The sequence below is a fragment of the Gracilinanus agilis genome, chromosome 2 (assembly GCF_016433145.1).
Source record: "Gracilinanus agilis isolate LMUSP501 chromosome 2, AgileGrace, whole genome shotgun sequence".
Lineage (NCBI taxonomy): Eukaryota > Metazoa > Chordata > Mammalia > Didelphimorphia > Didelphidae > Gracilinanus > Gracilinanus agilis.
Window position 1 is genome coordinate 134,357,453 of NC_058131.1, and position 25,580 is coordinate 134,383,032.

The 25,580-nt window shown below is 35.5% G+C and overlaps 1 protein-coding gene across 1 annotated transcript in view; it reads right to left on the reverse strand.

The window, feature by feature from the left end:
* The window catches only part of SEL1L2 (SEL1L2 adaptor subunit of ERAD E3 ligase), a 116,804-nt gene that overhangs the window by 45,659 nt on the left and 45,565 nt on the right, over positions 1-25,580 (reverse strand). Inside the window, exons 4-8 of the mRNA XM_044659495.1 lie at positions 15,492-15,545; positions 15,206-15,265; positions 15,012-15,093; positions 8,401-8,555; positions 7,661-7,717 (exon numbers count right to left, since the gene is read on the reverse strand). Coding sequence (XP_044515430.1) covers positions 7,661-7,717; positions 8,401-8,555; positions 15,012-15,093; positions 15,206-15,265; positions 15,492-15,545 — 408 coding nt within the window. The remainder of the gene's footprint in view (positions 1-7,660; positions 7,718-8,400; positions 8,556-15,011; positions 15,094-15,205; positions 15,266-15,491; positions 15,546-25,580) is intronic.

A 25,580-nucleotide genomic window follows, 5' to 3' on the forward strand; every position in this document is an offset into this window, starting at 1 on the left:
GTAGCATTTATCACTTGGAATTCTGACAGTCATGCCAAAAAATTCCCTCTCTGCCTAGACAGGAAAGTGTTTCTATAGCAGAAGAGTTCTTCCAATGGAGAAGGCACAGGGTTCTGTGCAGGTGTTGATTGCTCCGTGAATGAGCAAAGGATTGCCTCTGGAACAGCTTTGATTCTGAGGCAAATTGAGAGATTCTGATTTACTTGGACATTTCAATCAAACTTATGAGTGAGCAGTTTGATATAGTAGAAAGAACAATGAATCTAGGATCAGGCTTTAAGGGGTTGAATCTTAACTTGGCCACTTACTACCTGTGTAGACTAAGAAAAATCAATCTCTTTGGGCCTTGGTTTCTTCTTTTGTAAAGTAAGTGGGTTGAATTAGATTAATTCTAAAGATACTTCCAGATCTCAATCTATAATGTAGTCTAAGTAGGTAAGCTACTCAATCAATGAATATTTATTAAGTTGGGGTTTTTTTTTGCAATTAATATACTATCTTCTGTGCTAGGGACATAAATGAATTAGCTCAGGGGTCTCAAGGACCTTACAATATATCAGAACAGACAACATGTGTTATATGTACCTATATATGTATTCTTATATGTACCTATGTAAGTATGTACAAAATAAAAAAAATATAGTATTTATCTATACACATACAGAGAAGATAATTTTTTGGGGGAATATTAGCAACTGTGAGGATCATGAAAAAGCTTCATATAGGTGACTTGTGAGATAAGGCTGCTTTCCAAAAAAATAGGAATTTTCAGAAGTGGAGGTGAGAAGGGAATGTATTCTAAGCATAAGGGACAGTTATTGTATAGCTAATGCTCAAACTATCCAGTTGTCTTTCTCATTTAGTATTGTAGACATAGTTAAGACTATTAACTCAAGTCTCTCATTTGCTTCCCATCCCTAGCTGGCCACTACTACTTAATATATAAAAGAATTTATCAGTTGCAAACATTTAAGAGCCTACTCTATATCAGGCACTATGCTAAGTGCTGGAGGTACAAAAATAGGTAAAAAAAAAACAATCTGTTCCCCTCCAAGGAGCTTACAATATAATTGGGAGAGACAACATTCAAGCAAATATAAACAAAACTAACTATAAACAGGATAAAAAAGAAATAAGAGGGGAGATACTAGAATTAAGAAAGGTTTAGAAAAGCTTCCCGTAAAAGAAGGGATTTTAGTCAATGCTTAAAGGAAACTAGGGAAGTCAGTAGGTAGAGTTGAGGAGGGAGAACATTCCAGGCATGGGGGACAGCCCAAGAGATAGGTACAATATCTTGTTTAAGGAACAATACCTAGGAAGCCAGTGTCACTGGATTGAAGAGTATGTGTTAGGGAGTATAAGGAATAAGAACACCGGAATGTTAAGAGGAGGCTATGTTGAACTTGGCTTCTTAGCAGATCATTGCGTTTGATCTTGGGTGTATTAACTGGGTACAGGAATGATATGGTTAGATCAGAGCTGTAGGAAAATCACTTGGGTGTATGAATGGAGGATAGATTAGAGTAGGGAGGGAGTAGAGGCAGGAAGACCCACCTACATTCTGTTGCAATAGCCCAGGTGGAAGGGAATGAGGACCTGCACAAGTGATGATGGTAAGAAGAAAGAAGGGGGCATATATTTGAGAGGTGTTGCAGAGGTGAAATTGGCAGGCCTCATCAGCAATTTAGTTAAAGGTGATAAGAGATTATGAGGAGTTGAGGAAAACTCATAGGATGCAAGCCTGGAGAACTGAAAGGACAGTATTGCCCTCTGTAGTAAAAGGAAAAATAGAAGGGGACAGCTTAGTGGGAAAAATAATGTTTTGGACACATTGCATTTAAGATGTCTACTGACTATCCTTCTGAAATTGGAAGTCAGTGGAGAGGTTAGGGCAGGGTAGGTAGATTTGAGAATCACCTAGAGATCATAATTAAATACATGAAAGTTGATGAGATCACCAAGGGAAGTAATGTAGGAGAAGAGAAGGGGACCCAGGATAGAACCTTGAGGGATACCTATAGTTAGAGGACAAAATTTGGAGGATACTCCAGCAAAGGAGACTGAGAAAGAATGGTTAGATAGGTATGAGAAGAATCAGGAGACAAGGGTGTCTTGAACACATAGAAGAGAGAGTGATCAAAAATATCAAAGGCTACAGAGAAGTAAAAGAGATTAAGGGCTGAGAAAAGGCCATTGGATTTGGCAACTAAGATAACACTGGTAATTATGGAGTTTCAATGGAATGGTAAGGTTGAAAGCCATACTGTGAAATAAGATAATGAGAGGAGAGATAATGGAATCACCTATTACATCTACAATAGAAATACAATTGCACCTAACATTTTTGGGGAGTTTAATTACAAATGATAGTAGAGTACCTACACCAAGATAAATTCAGAATTGGTGAATGACTTGAATATAAAGAAGGAAACTGTAAGTAAGTTAGGTGAACACAGAATAGTATACTTGGCAGATCTCTGGGAAAGGAAAGATTTTAAAACCAAGCAAGAGTTAGAGAAAATTACAAAATGTAAAATAAATAATTTTGATTATATTAAATTAAAAAGTTTTTGTACAAACAAAAACAATGCAACCAAAATCAGAAGGGAAACAACAAATTGGCAAAAATCTTTATATCAAAAAATTCTGACAGCTGGGTGGCTCAGTGGAGTGGGGGTCAGGCCTAGAGACAGGAGGTCCTGGGTTCAAGGCCCGGCCTCAGCCACTTCCCAGCTGTGTGACCCTGGGCAAGTCACTTGACCCCCATTGCCCACCCTTGCCAATCTTCCACCTATGAGACAATGCACCGAAGTGCAAGGGTCTAAAAAAAAAAAATTCTGACAGAGGTCTAATTACTCAAATATACAAGGAGCTAAATCAATTGTATAAAAAAATCAAGCCATTCCCCAATTGATAAATGGGCAAGGGACATGAATAGGCAATTTTCAGAAAAAGAAATCAAAAGTATCAATAAGCACATGAGAAAGTGTTCTAAATCTCTAATAATTAGAGAAATGCAAATCACCTCACACCTAACAGATTGGCTAAAATGATAGCAGGTGAGAGTAATAAATGTTGGAGGGGATGTGGCAAAATTGGGACATTAATGCATTGCTGATGGAGTTGTGAACTGATCCAACCATTCTGGTTGGCAATTTGGAACTATGCCCAAAGAGCTCTAAAAGACTGCTTGCCCTTTGATCCAGCCATAACATTGCTGGGTTTGTACCCCAAAGAGATCATAGATAAAAAGACTTGTACAAAAATATTTATAGCTGTGCTTTTTGTGGTACCAAAAAACTGGAAAATGAGGGTATGCCCTTCAATTGGAGAATGGCTGAACAAATTATGGTATATGCTGGTGATGGAATACTACTGTGCTCAAAGGAATAATAAACTGGAGGGATTCCATGTGAACTGGAAAGACCTCTAGGAATTGATGCAGAGTGAAAGGAGAAGAGCCAAAAGAACATTGTACACAGAGACTGATACATTGTGGTAAAATTGAATGTAATAGACTTCTGGACTAGTAGCAAAGCAATGACCCAGGACAATTCTGAGGGATTTATGGAAAAGAATGCTACCCACATTCAGAGGAAGAACTACAGGAGTGGAAACACAGAAGAAAAACAACTGCTTGAACACATGGGTTGATGTGGACATGATTGAGGATGTAAACTCAAAACAACCACACCAATGCAACTATCAATAATATGGAAATAGATCTTGAGAGATGACATGTTAAAACCAGTGGAAATGTGTGTCAGCTATGGAGGGGTGAAGGGGAAAGTAAGAACATGAATCATGTAACCATGGAAAATTTTTCTAAAAAAGAAAAAGAAAGAAAAAAGAAAGGATCAGAAGATCAAGTAAAGATTTTTTCAGGATTGGGGAGGCTTGGACATATTTTTAGGCAGAATGAACCAGGAGACAGAGAAAGATGGTAAATAAGTGATAAACAGAATGGACAATCTATTGCATGAAATGGGATGGAATGGGATTAATTTGAGATTGTAGAGGGATTAGTGTTGGTATGGAAGAAGGCTAATTCATCATCTAAGACAAGAGTGAAGGAAGAGATAATGGCAGAAGGCATTTGAGTAATAGAAGATGAGAAAGAGAGAAGAGGGAGCTCTTGGCAAACGGCTTCAATTTTTTCAACAAAATATGATGGGAATTTTTCTGCTGAGTTGTGGGCAAGAGGGTTAAGGAAGAAAGAGTCATGGAAATTTTGAGAGGGATTAAAAGTTTGAAGGAGCTGCTATGGAGAGAGGTTATAGTGAGTTGACAAAGGAAGTCTGGTAGGATTGTCTAGCAGTAGTGAGGGTCCGGCTGAGGTTGTGTAACATAAATTTATAGTGGATCCAGTCGAATGGTGATGTGATTTTTTTCTACCTTTATTCAGTAGTCTATGCATAAGAGCAAAGGAGGTAAAAGTTGTGAGTGATCCAAGGCTGAGATGTGGCTGGCATAATCAAAGAAATGATAAGGGGAATAGGGATTCAAGTGAGAACACTAGAGAGTTGAAATGGCTCACCAAAGCATCAAGAAAGAGAGAAGCAAAGAGGGTGACTAGTGCAGGGGCAGTAGCCTAGGAGAGAATTGAGGGATCAAGGGATTGGAGGTCAAGCTTTGGATAAATAAAAGGGTTTTGTAAGGGAATGCACAAGGAGAAGTAAAAAACCAATAGGGTTTAGATGAATAAGGGGCTTTTGGTATTCTTGAACATGGAGTCAGTACTGTTTTTGGTGATGGCAAGATTGAAGATAAGATCGTCATTTAGATAGCCAAGGAGGAGGAGGAGCAGCTAATGGAAAGTGAATAGTTGAAGAACTGAGTGGTTAGGAAGTTTGAGAGAGAGGGGGAATTAACATGTATGTTGATGTCTCCTAGTAGAAGAACAGGAGTTGGGGTTTGGGGGGCTGTGGGACCAAGAGGTTAAATCCCCCCAAAAGTTTTCCCCTCTTCTCTTTACATTCCCGTAAAAGAGTCATGACAAGGACACAACTGAGGGAAAGAATAACCTTGAGTATAATGATGTGAAAGCAGAGATCTCCTCCCTGGCTCCAGAGGCCAGGCTCTAGTCAAAACAATGTTTGCTGACCATTTGCTTCCCTTAATGAGTTACCTTGGTAGAGAATAGCTAAATATGCACATTGCTTCTGGCTGAGGGGCTGAAATAGCAGAAACCTGATAGAGGAACATGGTGGAATAAAGCTAGATTGTTATAAGCCTGCCAGTGCGAGAGTCTCTCTCCTCCCTTCACACTATCCTACCCCTTCAGTCCCTATTCCGGGACCCCTAGATCAAGACATTGGGGAACAAGGACAAATTGTGAGCCATGTGTTGAACTCATTGAGCAAGAAAGTAGGATGACTTGGAGTTCTGTAAACAACAACTCCCAGGATTTTGGTTGAGTGGTAGATATCATGTACCTCAGAAGAAGAGAAATGATTGAAGGACAGAGATAGGGGGAGAAACGGTAAATGGCATAGTGGAACAACGAATATTCCAACTCTTTTGCCCTGACCAGTGAGCTGAGGAAAATGAGAGAAGATGAATACAGTCCTGAAAAGGGTGTTCTTGGAGGCTGTGTTATCTAGAGTTGTCAGATTTCAACAATAGTCAGGAGATAGGAAGAGTGGGAGAGAAAAAGATTAAGGATGAAAGGAAGTTTGATGTCTATGGAACAGGCATTCCAGACTGCACAGTGGAAGGGCTGGGTGGTCTTCTGTTGATGAAATTTATTGGAATAACAACTCACATTTACATTTGATGTGTTTAGAAAACATTTTCCCTCATGATATCCCTATAGTATAGTAGCATAAGTAGAATTATCTTCATTTTTCAGATCAGAGAATTTAAGGACCCAAAGTCACATAGCTGGTAAGGGTCAGAGTTGAGCTTTGAACCCTAAAGGTTCTGACTTCTAGATCAGTGCCCTTTCCATCATACCACAATGCCACATTTGTCCTGCAGTATTTAGATGGGGTAATTTTGCATCTAAGAAATATAAAAGATTTTCTTCCACTTCCATCTACAGATTATGCATGGCTGATCTTAAATAAAGAGTGAGAGAAGTACTGAGTCAGGGGTTCACTGTTAATGGGAAATGTGAAACTCTTGCTATTTATTGATCAAAGTGTTTTTTCTTTCTTTCTGGAAACGAATGTGAATAAAGCCATTACAGCTTTGGACTTTTGACCTACAGTAAAGCAGCCCAATAGAGTGGCAGCAAGGTTCTGGAATTCCTTACATAAGAAGATAAAACACTGGTTATGAGATGTGAAAAAATTCAAAGAGCTATAATATATCCATCTCAGCTTGCATGCAGAGGCTAGTAATTTCATTACATTTTATGAAATGACTTTTATTAGTATGAGGCTTACTCAATGTTCACAATAACTCACATAAAACCTAAAGCTCAGTATAAAGATAAAAATAACTCATAAGAAATAAAGCAAGACCCCCCCCCCCAAAAGGCTAGCTGATTTTTCTTTTAAATAGAAATGAATAGCAATAGCTATTCAATAAAGAATTCTACTTAATTTAGAACACATAGAAATAGGGTATGTGGTCCTTTGAGAGAAAAACTGTGGCATGAATCAAGATGGTTGAGTGCTGAAAAAGTATCATTTAAGAAATTCCCATTGAGGATTCAATTCTGGGTTGTAGGGAGGAGAATACTCAGAAGTGAAACAAAAGCCAACCAAAAAAACTTATTTAAAATTTTAAAAATATCTATTATATCCTCTGAAATTAAGATTTTGATTCTAATAATTACTAGATTCTACAAATTATCCCTTTTCAACATTTCTGTCTTGGCACCTTCTGTAGAAGACCTTTCTACAAACAATGTATTTTCCTTTCATAAATGTAAAGTGTTAATTACTTTCCCAATCTCATAGGAATAAGGTGAAGACTGGTTAATAAAAATGACTAAAAGGTGCTTTGCAAATACATAAAATTTCTTTACAATATTTTTAATTATGCTCAAGTTAATTGCTTTAGTACTAAATATAGGCCCATGTCTAATTCTGTCTATGACCAGACCAAATCCCCAGCAGAATGAGTTCAGCACTGATCATATTACCTGGAACAAGTGGATAGAGACACTCTACATATGGGCTAGGATAGCTTTTGCAAAGCTCTCTGGTCACCCTTTTTTGTGCATAAGGACCCGCCTATCTATTTCTGCTGCCAATCAGTAATGTAGATAGCAGTAACAGTCTATGATAGGATGGGAGGCTTGGTCTTTTGGAACTTAGGTACCAGGACATATGTCTTAGCTTTCCCATCAGGGTGAGAGGTGAGAAACAAAAAGGCCAATGCTTCCTCTTTCCACACCAAATCAGTCCTGAGCACTCCACTTCCCACCCTCCACACCATTCCCCTATTCATGTATCACATTAGCTTTGAGGAGGACAACAGGAAGAGAGAGGAAGGTTACTTCTGGGTGCTTTGTATCCCTTAAGAAGTGACAGAGTTTAGGTGCTCAGAGAATAAAGAGAAGGCTTCTTTGTAGTCTTCTCTATCCTTCTTTCTTCTAATCCTGTTTTTCCCTCCCACTATCAATACTTCTTTGCCCTATAGGCAAACTCATCTAAGATTAATGGTATATCCCATTAAAATTTTAAGGCTGAATTGTATGTATACCTACATAGTAATCCTGTTCTAGTCCTTTGCGTCCTATTAGATGTAACTGTCCAAGAGATACCTAAGAATAATGATTAAAAATGTTTATTTTAGCAACACTCAGTTTCATGAATACAGAAAGAACAATCAATTATGCATAATGTTGCTATGGTATTTGGATTCTTCAGGGATTCACCATCTTCCTTGCATTTTGTGTATCTTAGGAGACAGCATAAAGCTACTAGCCTAGGCATCTTTTTCAGAGCATAGCTATCTTTTAAATACATGAAGAATTGTCTGTTGATAGGCAAAGCTTTCAGTCCTGAGAGAATGGTGGTTTGGTAGGATGTGGCAACTAGGTTCTTGTACAGGAAGGTTAAATCTTTGCCCACAGGAATTCTAGAAAGATGATTTGTAAACATCATTTCCTAAAATATATTGATCAAAGATCCTTCCTAAGTCCATTTAAATGAAGGATATTTATTATCAATGCTTCTTCCTTTTCTCTCTAAAAAAATAAGCATTTTTCCCCCACAGGAAATGTTCACTTGGAATAACTTAATGTAAATAACTGCATTTTAAAATTATAGTCTTGCTTAGAGCTTCAGGGAAACTTTTTTTTTTTGGAAGGGGGTACAAGGTAAGGAAAGCCTGTGATAAAAAAGGATGCACCTTTCCCTACTGCACTCTGGGTGGTGCATAGTTAAATCAAGCATCTTGTTATTTCGCATGTCCTAAAAGTGAAAACTTATTTGTATACATTACTTGTATCTGAATATCTCCTCTTTCTGCCAAAAATTTATAGTATTGGTATACATCCCAATCCAAAATCTCACTGTTAGAACTCAGATTTTCAAGTCTTTCTGTTAGTCTCACTTTTTCCACGGGGACACCTTCATTTTTTTCCAATTTATCAGCAACTGCAAATAGAAACATATCCAGGAATAATCAAATATATATATATACATATATACATATATATGTATATATATATATATGGTAGCCAGTGAATGATCACAGTCAAAACTATGTATGTATATATTCTTAAACTATACAAAAACCTCATAAACTAACTGAAGCAGAAGAGGTAGCCACTCATGAATTCATCAGTTATTATTTTTAATTTAATGATGCCTGCATATTTGTCTTTTTACAGAACTCCAAGAAACCTAGTTATTTACTTTCAACTTTCTAGATCATCATGTTGTGTGGACCTTAATAGGTACTTAATAAATATTTGTTGAATTGAATTTTCAATTTAACACAAATAATCCAACCACTACATATCTCTGGATGAGCAAAGATAGAACAAAAATAATAGGGAGTTGAATCCAAAGAGAAGCAAGGAAATAGTAAGAAAGCACCCTAGCTAGCCTTGATGAGTAGTTCAATACAATAGGTTCCAGTAAATAACATCTAAGGGACTGAAAGGACCTACGTTTGTGATTGCTGAGCCTCCACCAGTGATTTCTAAAAGATCATGGAGAAAGGGAATTGTAGCTTGGGGTTGGAGAACACATGATATCTTAATTTTCAAAAAAGCCAAGGAGGAATGGAAAGCATGCAAATAGTCTTTAAGTAAAAGAAATGGAAGTAGTAATAAATAATTATCTAGTAGTTGATGCAAGACTAAGCCATTTTTTATAGGGTTACTAGACTAATAGTTCAGGGGATGCCATAAATAGAATTTACCTATATTTGGACAAAATGTTTTCAAAAGTACCCTATAATATTCTTGTGGGCTACAGTGTATTTAGGGAAATTTGGAACTGATTGAAAGGTTGGCCCCTAAGAATAGTCATTAACAGAGGTGAGACCTCTAGGGTGGACCCAGAGAATATGCTTGGCTCTATGCTATTTTAACATTTTTGTTTATAATTTGCATAAAGGTGAAATGATGACATGCTTTTCAAATGTGAAGAGATCAGACAGTGGATATCAAAGACATGAGCCCAAAAAGGTCAAAAATTTTAGACAGACTCTAAGATAAAATTTAATAGGGATAAATGCAAAGTATCATATTTTGGTTATAAACTCCACAATGCAAAAAAAGGTTGGGAAAAGGGTTTAAGGCTAGAGAACAGCTCATCTAAAACTTATCAATGGGCAATACTCTTGATATTAGTCAGCAGCGTGCTATTTTGACCAATAAAAGGTAATGTAATCTTAAACTGCAATGAGATGCAATAGTGTTGCATTAACATGTCTAACAAGTGCCTTAAAGGTATAACCCACAATTTCCCCTAAACAACTCATTCCCCTTTTAAAGATCAGTCTAATAATTAGGAAGGTTTTGCTCATCAAATCTCAACCAACTCACTGTAACATCTACTTATTGCTCCAGGTTTTGTCCAATGAAGTCAAGCAGAATAAGTTTAATCCTTTTTTCCCACATGACCTTGCTCACATACTTAAACTACCACATAGCCCCCAACTCTTCTCTTTTCTAGAATTAACATCTTTATTTCCTTCAAACAACTTGAGATTCTAGGCAAACCTGGTTGTCCTCCTATGGACATTCTCCAATATATCAATATCCTCCCTAAAAAGAGGCAGCAAGAACTGAATACAATATTTGTAGATAGGTATAGAGTATAGGTCGGGTATGTTGGAACATCCTGGGAGAACATTCCCATTGGCTCTTCTCCTGAGTTCAAGTCACCTATTCTAGACGAACTATATACTCAAATACTCAAAATTGGTTCTAGGTACTTTGTGGATCATAGCTCATTAGCCACAGAAGGGAAGGGTCCTCTGGTCCTCTGATTTTGTGATTTGGGGAACCAGAACTCAACCTCTGGCAGCATATACTAGCAGATCTTGCCCATGCTTTATGTATGCCTGTGACAATATGTCAACACAAATCCAGACACTTAAAAGGCACTTACTGACTAGTATAGGCACTTAATAAGTGCTTGCTAACTGGTTTGAGCAGACAAAGTACAGTGTTAACCATCCCTTTTCAGGTCCTACATACTATGCCTTATTTTAAACTTTAGAAAAATTTTTAAAATGTTTTGTTATTCTGTACTTAACAAATGCCCAGGAACCATGAGTATTAGTGCATGCAAAAAATATTTCATAGAAAACTATGAATTTTTAGTATGAATAGCTTGACTCATTTTTAAAAGTTGTAAATAAATTTAGCCCCTTACTTTCTAAGCTATCCTGCTCCTTTATGTCCTCCATTGAATTTCCATCTATTCATTATGTTTCTTTTCTAAACCCTTATCTTCTGTCTTGGAATTGATAATAAATATCAATTATATTACATATTGATAATAGCAGTTCTAAGACAGAAGAGCAGTAAGGGCTAGGCAACTGAAGTTAAATAATTCACCTAGGTTTCACATAGCTAGAAAATGTCTGAGGTCAAATTTGAATACAAGTCCTCTCAACTCCATGTCTGGGACTCTATTCACTGTGCTACCTAGCTGTCCCTATTCTTTACTTTAAAAAAAAGGTTTTGCCACCATCATTTGTTTCCCTGTTCCTCAAATTTTAAAACTCCCAACCAAAAATAAAATAAAATAAAATAAATTTCAGACTCTTGTCTGAAATAACACTATACCTTTCTTAATAGAATATGAGATTAGCTTTTTAGGCTGCTATATCCCACAGTTCACTCATAGAGAACCTGCAGTCCTTTTAAAACCCTCAAGTGCTTTTCAGACAACTATCTATATTACCAGGATTCCCACCCCCCAATCTTATATTCTTGAAATTGATTTGACCTAAATGTAAACCTTTACATGCATCCCTACTTCATTTCATCTTGTTAGATTTGGCCACACATTTTAGCTGGTCAAGATGTGTTATCCTGACTCTCTCATTTAAGTTACACTTGCTACTTTTGAAAGATTTTCCTGATGCCCATTAATGTTAGTGTCTTCCCTCTGCTGATTATCTCCAATTTATTCTACATGCTTATTTGCATGTATCTTCCTTTATGTCCATTTCTTGAAAGTAAATGTGTTTTTCCCCTTTATTTTGGTGGTGGTAGTGGAGTAGGCTTTCTTTGTATCCTTAGTGCTTAGCATAGTGACCAGCACATAGTAGGCAAATAAATGCTTGTTGGCTCAGCAGGCTTGATTTTGTGACATTTGTCAATTAAATAAACATATCATCTATGCCTTTCTTTCTCACTTGTGAAAATTAATTGGCATAGTGAAGCTCCTTGTGAGTTAACTCTCTCTCCCAATGCAAATCAGTACCTTTTCTGCACCTTATGATTTCAGAGAGCTGCCAATAATTATGCTCTGTGGTGGAGAACATAGAAACAAAATTTTAGTTCTTTCTTTATACTCTGCCAAGCCAAGGCTGTAGACTCAGAAGCTTTGAACATTATTTTCAGTTTGTTAAGACAACAAATATCCAGAACAACTGAACTCATGTTTTGTCAGATGATTGACCTTGTCCCATTGAATTTCTCACCAAGTGAGAAATTGTAGGGAAATATCTGGGGATACTAGTTACATTTGTCTTTAATATCGATCTGCATTCTTTAAGGGATATTCCATGTTCACTGGTAACTTAACACAATAGAGAGACTTCCTTTGACTCTCCTCTTCTGTAGGGAGATAGATAGTACTTTGACTGTAGATCAGATTTACTGGGACTTAATAGAAAGACAAATATCACATATTCCTGTGCTGGTCATTGTTCTCCACACTTTTTGGAAGCAAAATCTTAGTTTCTTTGCCTAACTTGCTCATAACTGTTATGACCAAATATGCTGAAAAACTGTTAAAGCAAATACTGTGTTGTGTGTCTGGTGTGTTCAATCTCTTCATTTTGTTAGTACTTTGTTGAACATATCCAATTTCCTTTCCTTTATTACTTTGCTCTTCTTTTTTTCTGTCTCCTCTTTAAGTTGCTCTTTGTCCTTTATCCTCTTTCTCCTCCTCTTCCTCCTTTTTCCTCTGTCCTATTTCTTCTCTTCTTCTACTTAACTCAGAAGTGGAATATCAAATCCTTGCCTCCTCATCAATTTATGTAGTCCTTCTGTTTCTCCTCAATGTCTTTTCCCAAATCTTTGTCTTCATTCTTTTTTAACTCAGGCCCTTCTTCCACTAAGAATATAGATATAGAAAAAAGGAATTCTAGGAAAACCTTGGTTACCTGGAAATCAACTTCCCATGACCTTGGAAATATGTACATGCTTGTATGTATATGATCAAAATGTAGGTTTTGAATTTTTCATAAGATACTATTGTAAATAGTGTTTATAATAATGTTGGGCCAATTTGCATATGAAATTATCTTTTCTATATGTAAAATCTAAGATTCAATAGTAGTTATATTTTTACTCCTTTTGGATTTTCCTTATATTCTGACAATCTCAAAGATGAATTATTCACTATTTTGATGGCAGACATATAAACATGTCATACATTTAGAATAATTATTTTCATATAAGTTATTTTCTTTACTTAAGTCTTCCTCTGATGGATCACTTTAGCTTGGAGGTGACCCCGGGTTCTCAAAGGCTATGCCAGTGGAGCACAACCCTTGGCAGCCTCTACCAAGCTGGAAAGGCATCAAGTACAAGCCTGGAGACAGACTGTCTGTCCTCCTCAGCTAAATGTGGAGAGGACTCATTACTGGGAGTATGGCCATCAGGTGATAAATAATTTTTGGCCATGGCAGTTCATGAAATAGTCTACTAGGCAGTGAAAGGGTTGTGAACTGTGTTCATGTTGAAAGTGCCCATACCAGTGAAATCATGAATCTATTCCAGTAATAAAACAAACAGTATTTAGCTTATCTATTTGTTTCTGGAACATATCAAAGATCAAAGTATGACATGGCAATTCTTTAATTTGTGAAATTATTTAAAGAACAAGTTGTAGCCCAGGCTTTGTTCTTGGTAGATCAACAACAGTATGACAGTAGCATATAGCTGTTTGAAGTTTACAAATCAGCCTCTAATGGAAAAATAAAGTTCACAAGTGCTTCTTTGTAATTTTCACTTCCCTTGAATGTAAATGAAAAAAGGGTATTTACACTTACCATGTATCAGACACTTTGCTAAGCAATGGGTACACAAAGACAAAAATCAAGGCAGGTCTTGTCTGCAAAGAGTTTACATTCTAATTCAGCTAGGTCCTGATTAATGCCTGGTTAATGTTAATAATGGTTCTCCTGAACTTGCATTATTTGAATTTGTGCTGCATATTTCCATTAGGCTAGAACCAATTATTATATTTTATATAATTCTAACTTCTAATAGTAGTCCTATAAATCTATTCTATTCTGTTCTATCTAATATGTTCTCTTATAATATATTATTATAGCTACTTAATGTTTCATTCGGCATTTTGATTTAAGAAAAGAACACAGTATGAGTTAGGAAAATAAATTTGGGTATACACACACACAACACACACATATGACAATGAAAAGTAGTTTTGAGGATGTCATTTCAAACTTTGCAATAAATAGTTCTTTTTTAAGCCTTTACCTCTGTCAGCATCAATACTGAGTGTCAGTTCCAAGGCAAAAGAGTGCTAAGAGCTAGGCAATGGGAGTTAAATGACTTGCTCAAGGTCATACAGCTAGGAAATGTCTAAGGCCAGATCTGAATCCAGGACCTCCCATCTCTAGATCTGCTCTATCTACTGGGTCACCTAGCTGCCCCACAAAAAAACAGTTTTAAAAGATTTACAAACTCTTAGTTGATGAAGCATTCTAAAGCATAGAAATATAAAATACATTAAAATTATTACCTCTTCTAATGTTTTAATATGTCACATGATATAATCATAGGATGTGTATAATTTTAGGTTAATTTATTATTTACAGACTTGGTATCACCATTTTACCCAGATTAAAGCACAGGGGTTAACTCATGGGCCCAAACTCACTAATAATCAGTATATGTGCTTAAACTCACTTTGTTTCTGACCTGGGCTAGTTTGTCTCTCTTTTGCAAACCTGAAAACCTCCTGATCCCAGTGGGTCATCATATTGATGCTGAATCTAATGTAAATACCTGATCAGCATAATCCGCCACAGCTCAGAACTCTAGTGCTTGAGCAACTAGACCAGGGGTCGGCAACCCTTTTTGGCCATGAGAACCATAAACGCCACATTTTTTAAAATGTAATTTCGTGAGAGCCATACAGTGCTCACAAAGTGCGCTCCTGTAACAGCGCCTGAAAAAAAATGACTTTATGGCTCCTGCAGAAAGAGCCATATGTGGCCCTCAAAAAAGCCAGATATGGCTCGAGATCCATATGTTGCCGACCCCTGAACTAGAGGCTTAGCTCCCAAGTAACTGGGATTATATGTGGACCCCTGTTTAGAAGGATGATTTTAAAAATAGTTTTTCCAAGTTTATTTTCTATCTTAAAAATAAAATGTGAAATACTCACTATAATTTGCCACATTCTTGTAATGGGTAAGTGCAACTTCACAATTCTGTAGAACATTTATTCCCGACAAATACCTATACCCCTAAAAATATACATAAGAAAATATATATCATTTCTCAAGTTTTGTTATAGAGTGACTGCTGTATATATAGTATAAGTATTGGAGTAGGCATAGGAGTAAGTCAATTACGAACCAAAATCATTTGGGACATCATGCTTCCTCCAGCACTTCCAAAAGTATAATATACCAGTGCCTAGAATAAAAAAAAAACCAAGATTTTGGAAAGGATTATTAATTAAAGGAGGGAGGAAAACCTAGCCCCTTAATATTTGTTTTAGTATTGTAATAGATACCGTAGTCCATTATCAAAGTAAATTACATATTTGCTTTCTTGTTCTACTTTTAGACCTTTTAATGGCCATTTAATATTCAACATTTTTCCTTAAAAATTTTTTCTAGAAAGGATAAAAGAATCATACCTTAGCTTGGTTATATTCCATTCCTATTCCATATGAAGATAGAAATCCTAATGCCTAAAAGTCCCAAAATAAAGAGAAAACTTTAATGAATGTGCTTCCAAAATATTCTTTCTATATTTACAGATTCAAAAGAGTTAATTTTTCAAAATTACACTTCACTTATGATTTATTGATATCTTTATTATACTAGTTATTGTTAATGTTAATAAATTAGCATTCCTACTTCCAAAAGTTTGCATTTGCATAGTAAATTAAAATAAAAACAGATGTAATGACTACAATGATATAAAAGGACAGCAACTAACTATTTACACTACTAACTACACTTACAGACATAAAAATTCAGATGAAGGTAAGGCTTGGTCTTCATTTCAGAGGGTCATTTATGACATATGGAAGTGGCAGGCAATGGGTACAAAATGTTGCATATGATGTGAGAGTTAATGTATCAGTTTGTTTCGATAACTTTCTTCTTTGGTGCAAGGGAGGAGACGTGAGGTGGGGAGTTAATGTAAAAAAAATTCTAATTTGGGAGAGAGGTGGAGAGACAGACAAAAAACAACAGTTTATAATCATGAATCTCCTTTTTAACTAAGGGATTCAATAAATGTTTTACTGAGGATATAAACTGAATGATGAAGGGAAACAAGGATTTCATCAGATGGAGATGGGTGTTTGTCCTAGAACTGAAGAAAGGTAACAGTGAGGAAAGAGCTGGGATACGACTAAGAATGGTAGAATAGTTTCACACACACACTCACACACACACATTTTCCCTGGAATGTAGTGTGTATGAAGTATAATAATATGAAATGTATGGAATGGTAGGGAAGGCCCAGACTATGAAAGGATTTGAACACAAGATCTAGGAGTTTACATTTCATTCCAGAGGTGAATAGAGAACCAGTGAAGATTTTCTGCACAGAGGAGAGATATGACCAGATCTATGCCTTAGTATTACCCTGGCAGGAGTGTGGAGTTTGGTTTAAGAGTGGATTAAAACTGAAGCTAAGTAGACTAGAGGTGATGAGGATCTTAACCAGGATAGTGACAGTGGCAGTGCCAGAGGAGCCTGAGAGTGATTATGGAGATAGAATCAATAGATTTTGACAGATGAGTGGATGTGGGGGATGATGCTGATAGGATGAATTGAAGATTAATGGTTTAAGGATGACTCATAATTTTCAAGCATGAGTGATTAGGTGCATCATAGTGGTACCATCAACAGAAATAAAGAAGTTGGGAATGGGGGAAGGTTTTAAGGAGAGATGATTCAACAACTGAATTTAATTATTGAGTTTAGTCACATCTAGTCACCCACCAGGAAACCAGGACCAGACCTCCAGAGACAATTCTCTACCTTCCTGGCAGAGCTAATCCACTCAATTTGGGTACTCTGCCCTGGAGCTCAGCTGTTTTGATTGAGGAATTAGTGAAGGCAAATTCACCTAACTTTATATCTAGCTGGCTCCAGACCACATTTAACATCCTGTCCAGGATAATTGAACCTCTTGTTATTTGTCCTGTCCCCAGGTACCCCAAATACTATTCCACTACTTTCCACTTCTTGAATTTAGAATACTAATCAAACCATTGCTACTGGGGTTAGCTAGGTAACTCGGTGGATTTAAAGCCATACCTGAAGACAGGAAGACCTGGGTTCAAATCTAGACTCAGATACTTCCTAGCTGTGTCTCTGGTCAAGTCACTTAACTCCTATTGCCTAGCCCTTATTGTTCTGCCTAGCAACCAATACAGAGTATTGGTTCTAAGACAGAAGGTAAGGGTATTAAAAAAACAAACAAACAAACAAAAACAACCCGCAGGGGTTGTTTTTGTTTGTTTGTTTGTTTTTTTAATACCTGTTTTTTTACTGAAAGGGGAGTTATAAGTAATTGCCCCAGGGCCCCACTTATAATTCATTGACTCCTTAGGCCAAAACTCCCTTCCTTGGATGACAATCCTTGTTATTATTCCACATTAGAGAGTAAGACTCTGGAGGGCAGGGACCGTCTCAATTTTGCATTTATATCACCAGCATATGTTTAATTAATTCTATTTCATTAAGTCAATAAACATTTATTAAGCAGCTTCTAGGTGCAAAGCCCTAAACCCTGCTGAAACAAACAAATGAGCTCAAATTGGGACATATTGAGTTTGAGGTATTTACAGAACATCTAGGTAAAGATACCTAGTAAGAAGTTATAAACTTCTAGAACTCTGGACAAAAGTTGAGGCTTAAGGTATACATTTAGGAGTCATCTACACAGGGACAGTCACTGAAGCCGCAGGGGTATATCAGTTGCCAAGGGAAGGAAATAGTGAACAAAGAAGAGAACTAAGAGCAAAGAGCTATCAGGGAATGCTTGCATTTAGTGGGACCAGGTACAAAAGAATCAAGCATTTATTAAGTGCCTACTAAGTACCAGTCAATGTGTTAAGTGCTTTATAAATATCACATTTGGAAAAGGAGCCAATGAAGAAGGCAAAAGAAGGGCTATCATAGAGACAGGAAAAAATTGAGGGAAATTAGGATTTTGCTCATTTTTACCAGCAATAATGATAATGATGAAAATTAATATTTTAAAACTATAAATTGTGAGTCCTTATTAGTTTTCAAAGTATTGGGCAAAACCCATTCCTTCCCAAGGTTAAATAATTAATCTTTGTTCTTATACCAATCCAAAAGGGACCTTAAAAACTGTTCTACACATTAACATTTTATGTGAGTACCATTGTCTATGGAATTGTCCTAATAGTAGGAATAGCATTACAAGAAAGCAGAGAACATATCTTCCTGAGCGGTGTGCATTCGGGGGTACAGAGAAGTTTTTCCTATTCAAAATAATACCCATTTTTCTTGTTAAGGTCTGAAATTGCACTAACAGAATATGTCTAAACCTAAACAACCCTTAGCCTCTTATATAGGAAATTTCACTTGCTCTTTGAACCTATTTTTGAAACAAATGGCATATTTTCCAAGAATTTATGAGAAATTATTGAAATTGATGGAACTTGGCACATTTGCAACATAGAAAATGACAGGCTCCAGAAAAAAAGCATAAATTATAGGCAAAGCTAAACTATTGATATTGCATAAAAAGATCTTAAAGCTATTCAGGCCCATGAGATGGTGTCATGACCCACTTATTATAGGCAGAAAAATAGAGGCACAAGCTAATCAGCATTCTTGCAAGGTCTCATACAAGTTAGCAGGGGATCAAAACTCCACATTCTTATTTTCCACTCTATGAAGCTCAATTAAATTAAATGAATATGTATTGAATATCTACAGGTATAGAAAACTATGTCAGAGACTAAATTCGAAATAGCAAATCAAATTTTAAAATATTGATCTTTTTCCCTTTGGGAAGATTTGGTTTGCATTTTTAAAAATTCCTCATTTAGAATAATTGATTAGTACTCTGTGCATGTAAAATATTTATACATATAATACATATGTGCATATAAAATATATATGTATACGTGGAGATATGTGACAAGGTTTGTGCTCGGAAAGAACACCATTGAGTGATGAAGAACGCTGAAATTGTGCAGGCACTAACATATCCTCCTCCTATGTAAACACACTAAGAGGGGATATAATAGCCTACTTGCTTCAATATGGAAAAAGAATTGAATTTAATGTATTTGTTCAAAGCTCTACAGAGGTGCTGAGAATCTGGTCTGCTATAGCTAGATTCAGCAATGTATGGAATAATAAATCTTAATAAGTACTGTCAATCTTAGGGCTCCTTTTCCTGAAATCTATACATGCCATCTGTTTTCCATTCAGACACAGTGAACCCGTGTAGCAAATTGCTTCCTAGAACCTGCTCAATTTACTTCTAGTACATTTCTGGTATACACCCTAATGAAAAGAACGATCATTTGGGCATTTAGACTCGGGTTTTCTTTCTTTGGAAAAACACACAACAGCTTCTAGGGTTTCGGGATAGACACTGTAAAATTAAGCTAAGTATCACTGGGGAAATAAAATGTTTAGTGAGTCAACAAACTAATCTTAAATTATAAGATGGTGTGAAACTATCTTTTTCTGTTCAAAACTAGGAGTTAGGTTTCTTTGTATCAGTATATCTCTTATAATAGGAGATTATTAAAGCTGTTACTCACTTACCCTTTGTTAATAAGTGGACACATATCTTTAAAGATCAGAAGACTATATAGGAATGGGGGTGGGGGCTAGATTCAGGAAAACCCGAGTTCAAATCCAGCCTTACTAGCTGTGTCCCTGGGCAAGCATTTAATCTCTGCCTGGCTTCATTTCCTCAACACACATAAAATTTAGAGGAGAATATTTGTAGTTGTGATATATTCTGACTCAATTATTCATATTTTCTCTTCAAATCCTATTTTGCTTTTTGTTATTTTGTTGAAAATATAGCTATGTCTATATGGCAATTGATAATATAGTTACAGTTACATAACACACCAAGAAAGAGAATGGTAGAATAGCAAACTCTTTACTGGGACCCAAACTGAAAATTGCATCAGAGAAGATCGCAGGAATTGAAGACAAAGATTCTCAAGTGCCAAGGTCAGTGGAGAATCAAAATTTTAGCAAGTTTTAAAGAGGCACTGCTTATGCTTCGAGAACAATGTGGAGTACTTGAAAATATTTTAAATTAGTAATTTAATATTTTGTGCTTTTTAAACCATTGTAGGGAGAGTTCACATTGAACACTTTAGGGTGAATGCATCAGCTATCAGTTTTTCCATGTGGACTCCTCAACCTTTGGGATATGGCTCTTTCAGAACCTTAATTTGGATGATTTTAGTGGGAATGACATTAATATACATAAATATGGGCACATAAATATGGGGTAAGTGAAAATTTTTTGAAAGTTCAAGCCTGGATTTTTATGACAAGATATCAGAATATTTTGTTTTTCACATAAACTGAAACCACAGTGTAGGGAAGTGGATTGAGTACTGGATTTGAAGTCAGAAGATGTCACTTTAAAGCCTACCTCTGATAGCATGTAACTCTGATCATGTTCAAGTTAATTTGAACCTCATTTGTCAGATGGTAATAATAATGACAATTTCCTCATCTGTCAAATAGGAATAATAATACCTGCTACATCCAACTCCCAGGACTGTTGTATAATTCAAATTAGTAATGTATACAAAGTGTTCCATAAACCTTAAAATGCTATGTAAATATCAGTTATTATTATTCATGATAAATTTTACTTACAAAATTCTTTGTGTTCTCTTTGGCTTCATCTGATATAGGCTATTCCCAAATTCTCTATTCCCAAATCCGTTTTCCAATTAATGAAACTTTGGGAAGATAAGATTTTTAAAAGGCTATTTGTTCATTTTAATTAGGAGGTATTCATCCCTTGCAAATAAACCACAAAAGAATATTCTAATTAGCTTGTCACCAGAGCTTTTGATTTGAAGTCATTGTAGTCATCCACCCCAGTATCAGGATGAGCAATGATGTCTTGGATATAGCTTCAATTCTTCCAAGTCATGACCTGAAATGCCCAGTAATGTGATATGTGCTGGCATATAGCAGGCATGCAACTCACATACTGACCTCTCTAGAAACTTAGTACTTCAACGGCTATCATCTGAGTCCTCCCTTTTTTTTTTTTAACCAAACAAAAGACATATTTCTCTTAAAAGTGTTTCTTTGTAATGTGTGACTCTGTGACCATTAGCACTATTCCATCTGGATTGGAGCCTAGGGAATGCATAGATCTTTGACTTCAAAACAAAGACACAAAACGGATTCTATATTCTAAGCTGAGGGTCAGTTTGGTTCTTATCAAGCTGAAAAGAAATATCTTTGCTAGTTTTGAGCTAAAATATAAAGATAAATTTTGAAATTTTTATTAATTAGAACTAGAGAAGTAAAGATCTAGAAGGAGAAGCTATCTTAGATTGATCTCTGAGATCACTTGGTCCAAATTTGCTAACATCTCAACTGAAAAAGAAGATAATTAAAAAAAAGTTTTTCAAATTGTTTTCTTCTGTGAAATAGAAGGAAAGAAATAAACATTGTTATGTGGCTACTATGTTCCAAATACTGTACTATGTAAATATACAACAACCCTGGGAAGTATATTATTATTATTATTATTATTATTATTATTATTATTATTATTATTATCATCATCATCCCTATTTTACAGTTGAAGAAACTCAGGTGGATAGAGGTTAAGTTTCTTGCTTAGGGTCACACAGACAATAAGCATCTGAGGATAGATTTAAACTTAGTTCTTTCTAACTCCAGGCTCAACACTCTTATCCCCTTTATCACCTTGTGGCCTCAATGGTCATTCTTAATCTTAAACAAAACAATTCTACTATAATGTGGAGCACTTTTAATCCAGAAGAGTCTGTGAGCTTTAAAGAGGTATATCAGGGTATAAAATGCCTTTTTTTCATTCAGTCTAGCATTATTCTAGTAGCAATTATCAAAGCAACTTTGGCAGACTTTGGAGGGAAATACAATTAGTTTTTATCACCTGGACTGTGGTAGTAAAAATCTTGATGGCCTTAAGTGTCTACTGGAAGTTAAAGGCAAAAAGGAAAAAGGAATTCAACACACCGAAGGAAAAGTTTTAAAAGTACAACATTTGCTATTAATCATTCATATTAATACTCTATATTGTTCCAGGCATATATACTAATTGGTTATCTTTTTTCAGCCAATGTCCATTAGCATGGCCCTGGTTAACAGATTATGTTTGTTGACGAAGTGCCTGTCTAGCAAAGCTCAGAGAGACCTACGTAGAATGGTTTTTAGTCCTGTGCCATTACCTCCTTCTGAAATGATAGTAGCAAAATAGCACAAAAAGAGACAGAGTATGCTAAGAACCATAAAGTTCTTTGATCATTTAGAACATTAACTCAACAGTTTACTCAAAATAAGTGATCTTTGTCGAACGGCAATTAATGGATATAGTTCTGGAATAAAAGTATATCTGCACTGGTTTTCACTGCAAATGAAACCAAAAGATATGAAGAATTTATAATTAAATGGAAGAATCGCTGAAAGATTTTCTTTACTGATAAGAAAGAAATAAAAGATTTTACTAAAAACAAGAAACACAATTTTATGGGATATTTGATCATTTTGCCTTTTAGTCCTCATGATAAATATAAAAAAAGCAAACAGATCACCATCAAATCATTGAAATTTATGTATCAACATGGAATGTAGATAATAAAAGTTGAGAAATTCTATGAAGATCTTCACAGGATCCTTCAAATTAATTCCATATATACTTTGATATTAGACAACTGCAATGAAAAGATTGGGACAGGCTAAAATTTTGAGAAATACATTAGAAAATCTCATTTGGTAAATTAAAATATCATCTAGGAAATTAAAAAGGTAAAAAAATTAAGCCTACGTAGAAGATTCATGGCTATATTGGTATTGGGTATGGCAAGCACTGTGAAATATGAGAAATGAAATATACAATAACCTAGATAGCATGTCTAGTTGCAATGAGTTATTTAGGATCACCTATCTAAATGTAGTTATATCATTTGAAAAAATAAAATAAAAGTCATTAAGAAACCAGAATTAAAGATAAAAAAATAAAAAAAAGGTAAGCTGTGAAACTATTTTAAAAAAACAACTCCAGAAAATAGGCAAAAGCAAAGACAATGATTGTGGTTCTCTCCTGTATGACGTCTGGATCTCTGTTGTTACAATGACAAAGTCAAGAGAGGCTACTTTCTCTAATAGGCAGAAACTTAATATCTTTGCCAAATGAAGAGACATGGTAGACAAGAGTCACACATTCCAAAACATTACTGAAGAAGAACAGCAGATTATAAGCAATACTGACTCACAAAACATTGAGAAGAAGTTAAGGAGAAATTGAGTCTTCAGTGAATCCAGTATAACACTAGCTTAAGCCAGAACATTTTGCACATTTTAAACCATTTTAGAATGGGCATTGAATATTTAGGGATGGACACATTTATAAGGTGTCAGTTTTTCCATGAGAATTCTTCCTCTTTTAGGATATCTGATTATTTGGGAACTGAAAACATTTATTTAAAGGCAAAACTTGGAAGACTACAAACAGACAAAAAATGGAAAAGGTCTGCCAGGATTATGATCTTTTAATCTCATCTGCAATGATGGTTGAATCATCACGTTTGTACTTCACCATCAATTAATATGTAAAGAAGTGACAATGGAACTCAAGAAGATAGAGTAGATGAGAATAGCTAGTTAATCAAATGTATATAGAAGAAATCTGTGATGGAACTAATACAATTTAATAACATTCAGGGACTGGTTTTCAAGACATATCAAAGAGGGCAAGAGTCTATATGAAAGAAAAAGATCACAAAACTATTACTCCCCACCTACACTACACCTACACATCCCACCAAAAGAGGCTCCTGAAAAGACATCAATAAATTGGCTCTTACGTTTCCTACCTCATCTCTATGATATCTTTATGAGAATAGTACAAGTAGATGCTAAATGTATAAAAAGAATTTAAGTCAACCACTGCAGATGTTTTCTACAACAGACCACATCTTATCAGTCATGTAATTTGCTAAAAGTATTCAGAATATGAATCCCACTGTGCTTATTGATTATTCATTAAAAAAAGTAGGGTAGGCAAAATTCATCCTTGACAATTCTTCTCAAAAGAAGTCTTTCCCACACTTATGTTAAATTAAGCTCATAAAAGTTTTCATGACAAATATAGCCACAGAGACAAAATCTTAAAAAAAAAACTGACCTACTACATGTCAATATCAAACGAGGAGAAAAATAAATTAGAGAGGCATTCAATGAACAGAATCAGCTTGGGATAAAAGAATACAGGAAACTTAGGCTTGAATTCTGCCACAGACATTTTACACATGTGCTTATTTATGATTGTGGACAAATTGCTTCCTATATTTAGTTTCCTCATTAGTTTCTACCTCTTACACTCTTCGGGCCTGCCAAAATAATCTTCTTTCTTTCCTTAACTATGAATATGCATTTCCTATCCCTATGCCTTTACAATGGCCATCTCTATTGCCAGGAATACACTCCTTCCTTCACCTATGCCTCACAGTATCACCACTCTAACTTAAAGAAAACTCAGAAAACATCTACATAAAACCACCTCTCCTGATTCCCCAAATGCTAATGCTTTCTTAAATTTTTTAATTGTGTTCCTGGTACCTAGAACAGTACCTGGTACAGAGTTTAATAAATATGTGCTGATTAATTGGTTTGTAAAGTGGGGATATAATTTCTACACTGTCTTCCTCATAGTTATTGAGAGCAATGTATGTGATTTGTGAACTTTAAAGACAATATAAATATGAATTTTCAGTTGTGGTATTATTATTAGTATAATGGTCCAAAATAAGAATATTCCCTATGTAAAAATAAGATAATCCCTATGTAAGCTTAAGAATTAATATACAATAACTCCAAATACTATTTTTATAAGATTTATTAATAATCACTAGAAGTAAAGGAATAAAAAGGTAATTATCTCACCAAATAAAACCACATTCCTGAGCTAATCTTCCTGCTCAAAAAGCCTGCTCCACCAAAGCCATGTCAGGAAGATGAGAGGAAGAAAGGCGGAAAAAGGGAGAATTTATATCTTGCCTATGTTAGTACGGAATGACAGAAGGAGAGTGGAGTACTGGGAAATGAAGTTCAAGGGTGCAAGATTTCTAATTACATACTTATTAAAGGAAACCTTTAGAATTCATATTTTTGATTTATATATAACTACTCTTTTTGTGATGGCAAAGAATTGGAAACTAAAGGGATGTCCCTCAACTGGGGAATGACTGAACGAATTGTGGTATATGATGGTGATGGAATAGCATTGTATATGATGAAAAGCAGGAAAGGCCTACCTGAAATGATGCAGAGTGAAATAAGCAGAACCAGCAGATCATTTACACAGTAACTGCAATATTGTGGGACAATAAAATGTGAGAGACTTTGCTACTAACAGCAATATAGTAATCCAGGACACTTCTGAAGTCTTATGAAAAAGAATGCTATCCACTTCCAGAGAAAGAACTGTTGGAATAGAAATGCAAATTTAAATGTATGGTTTA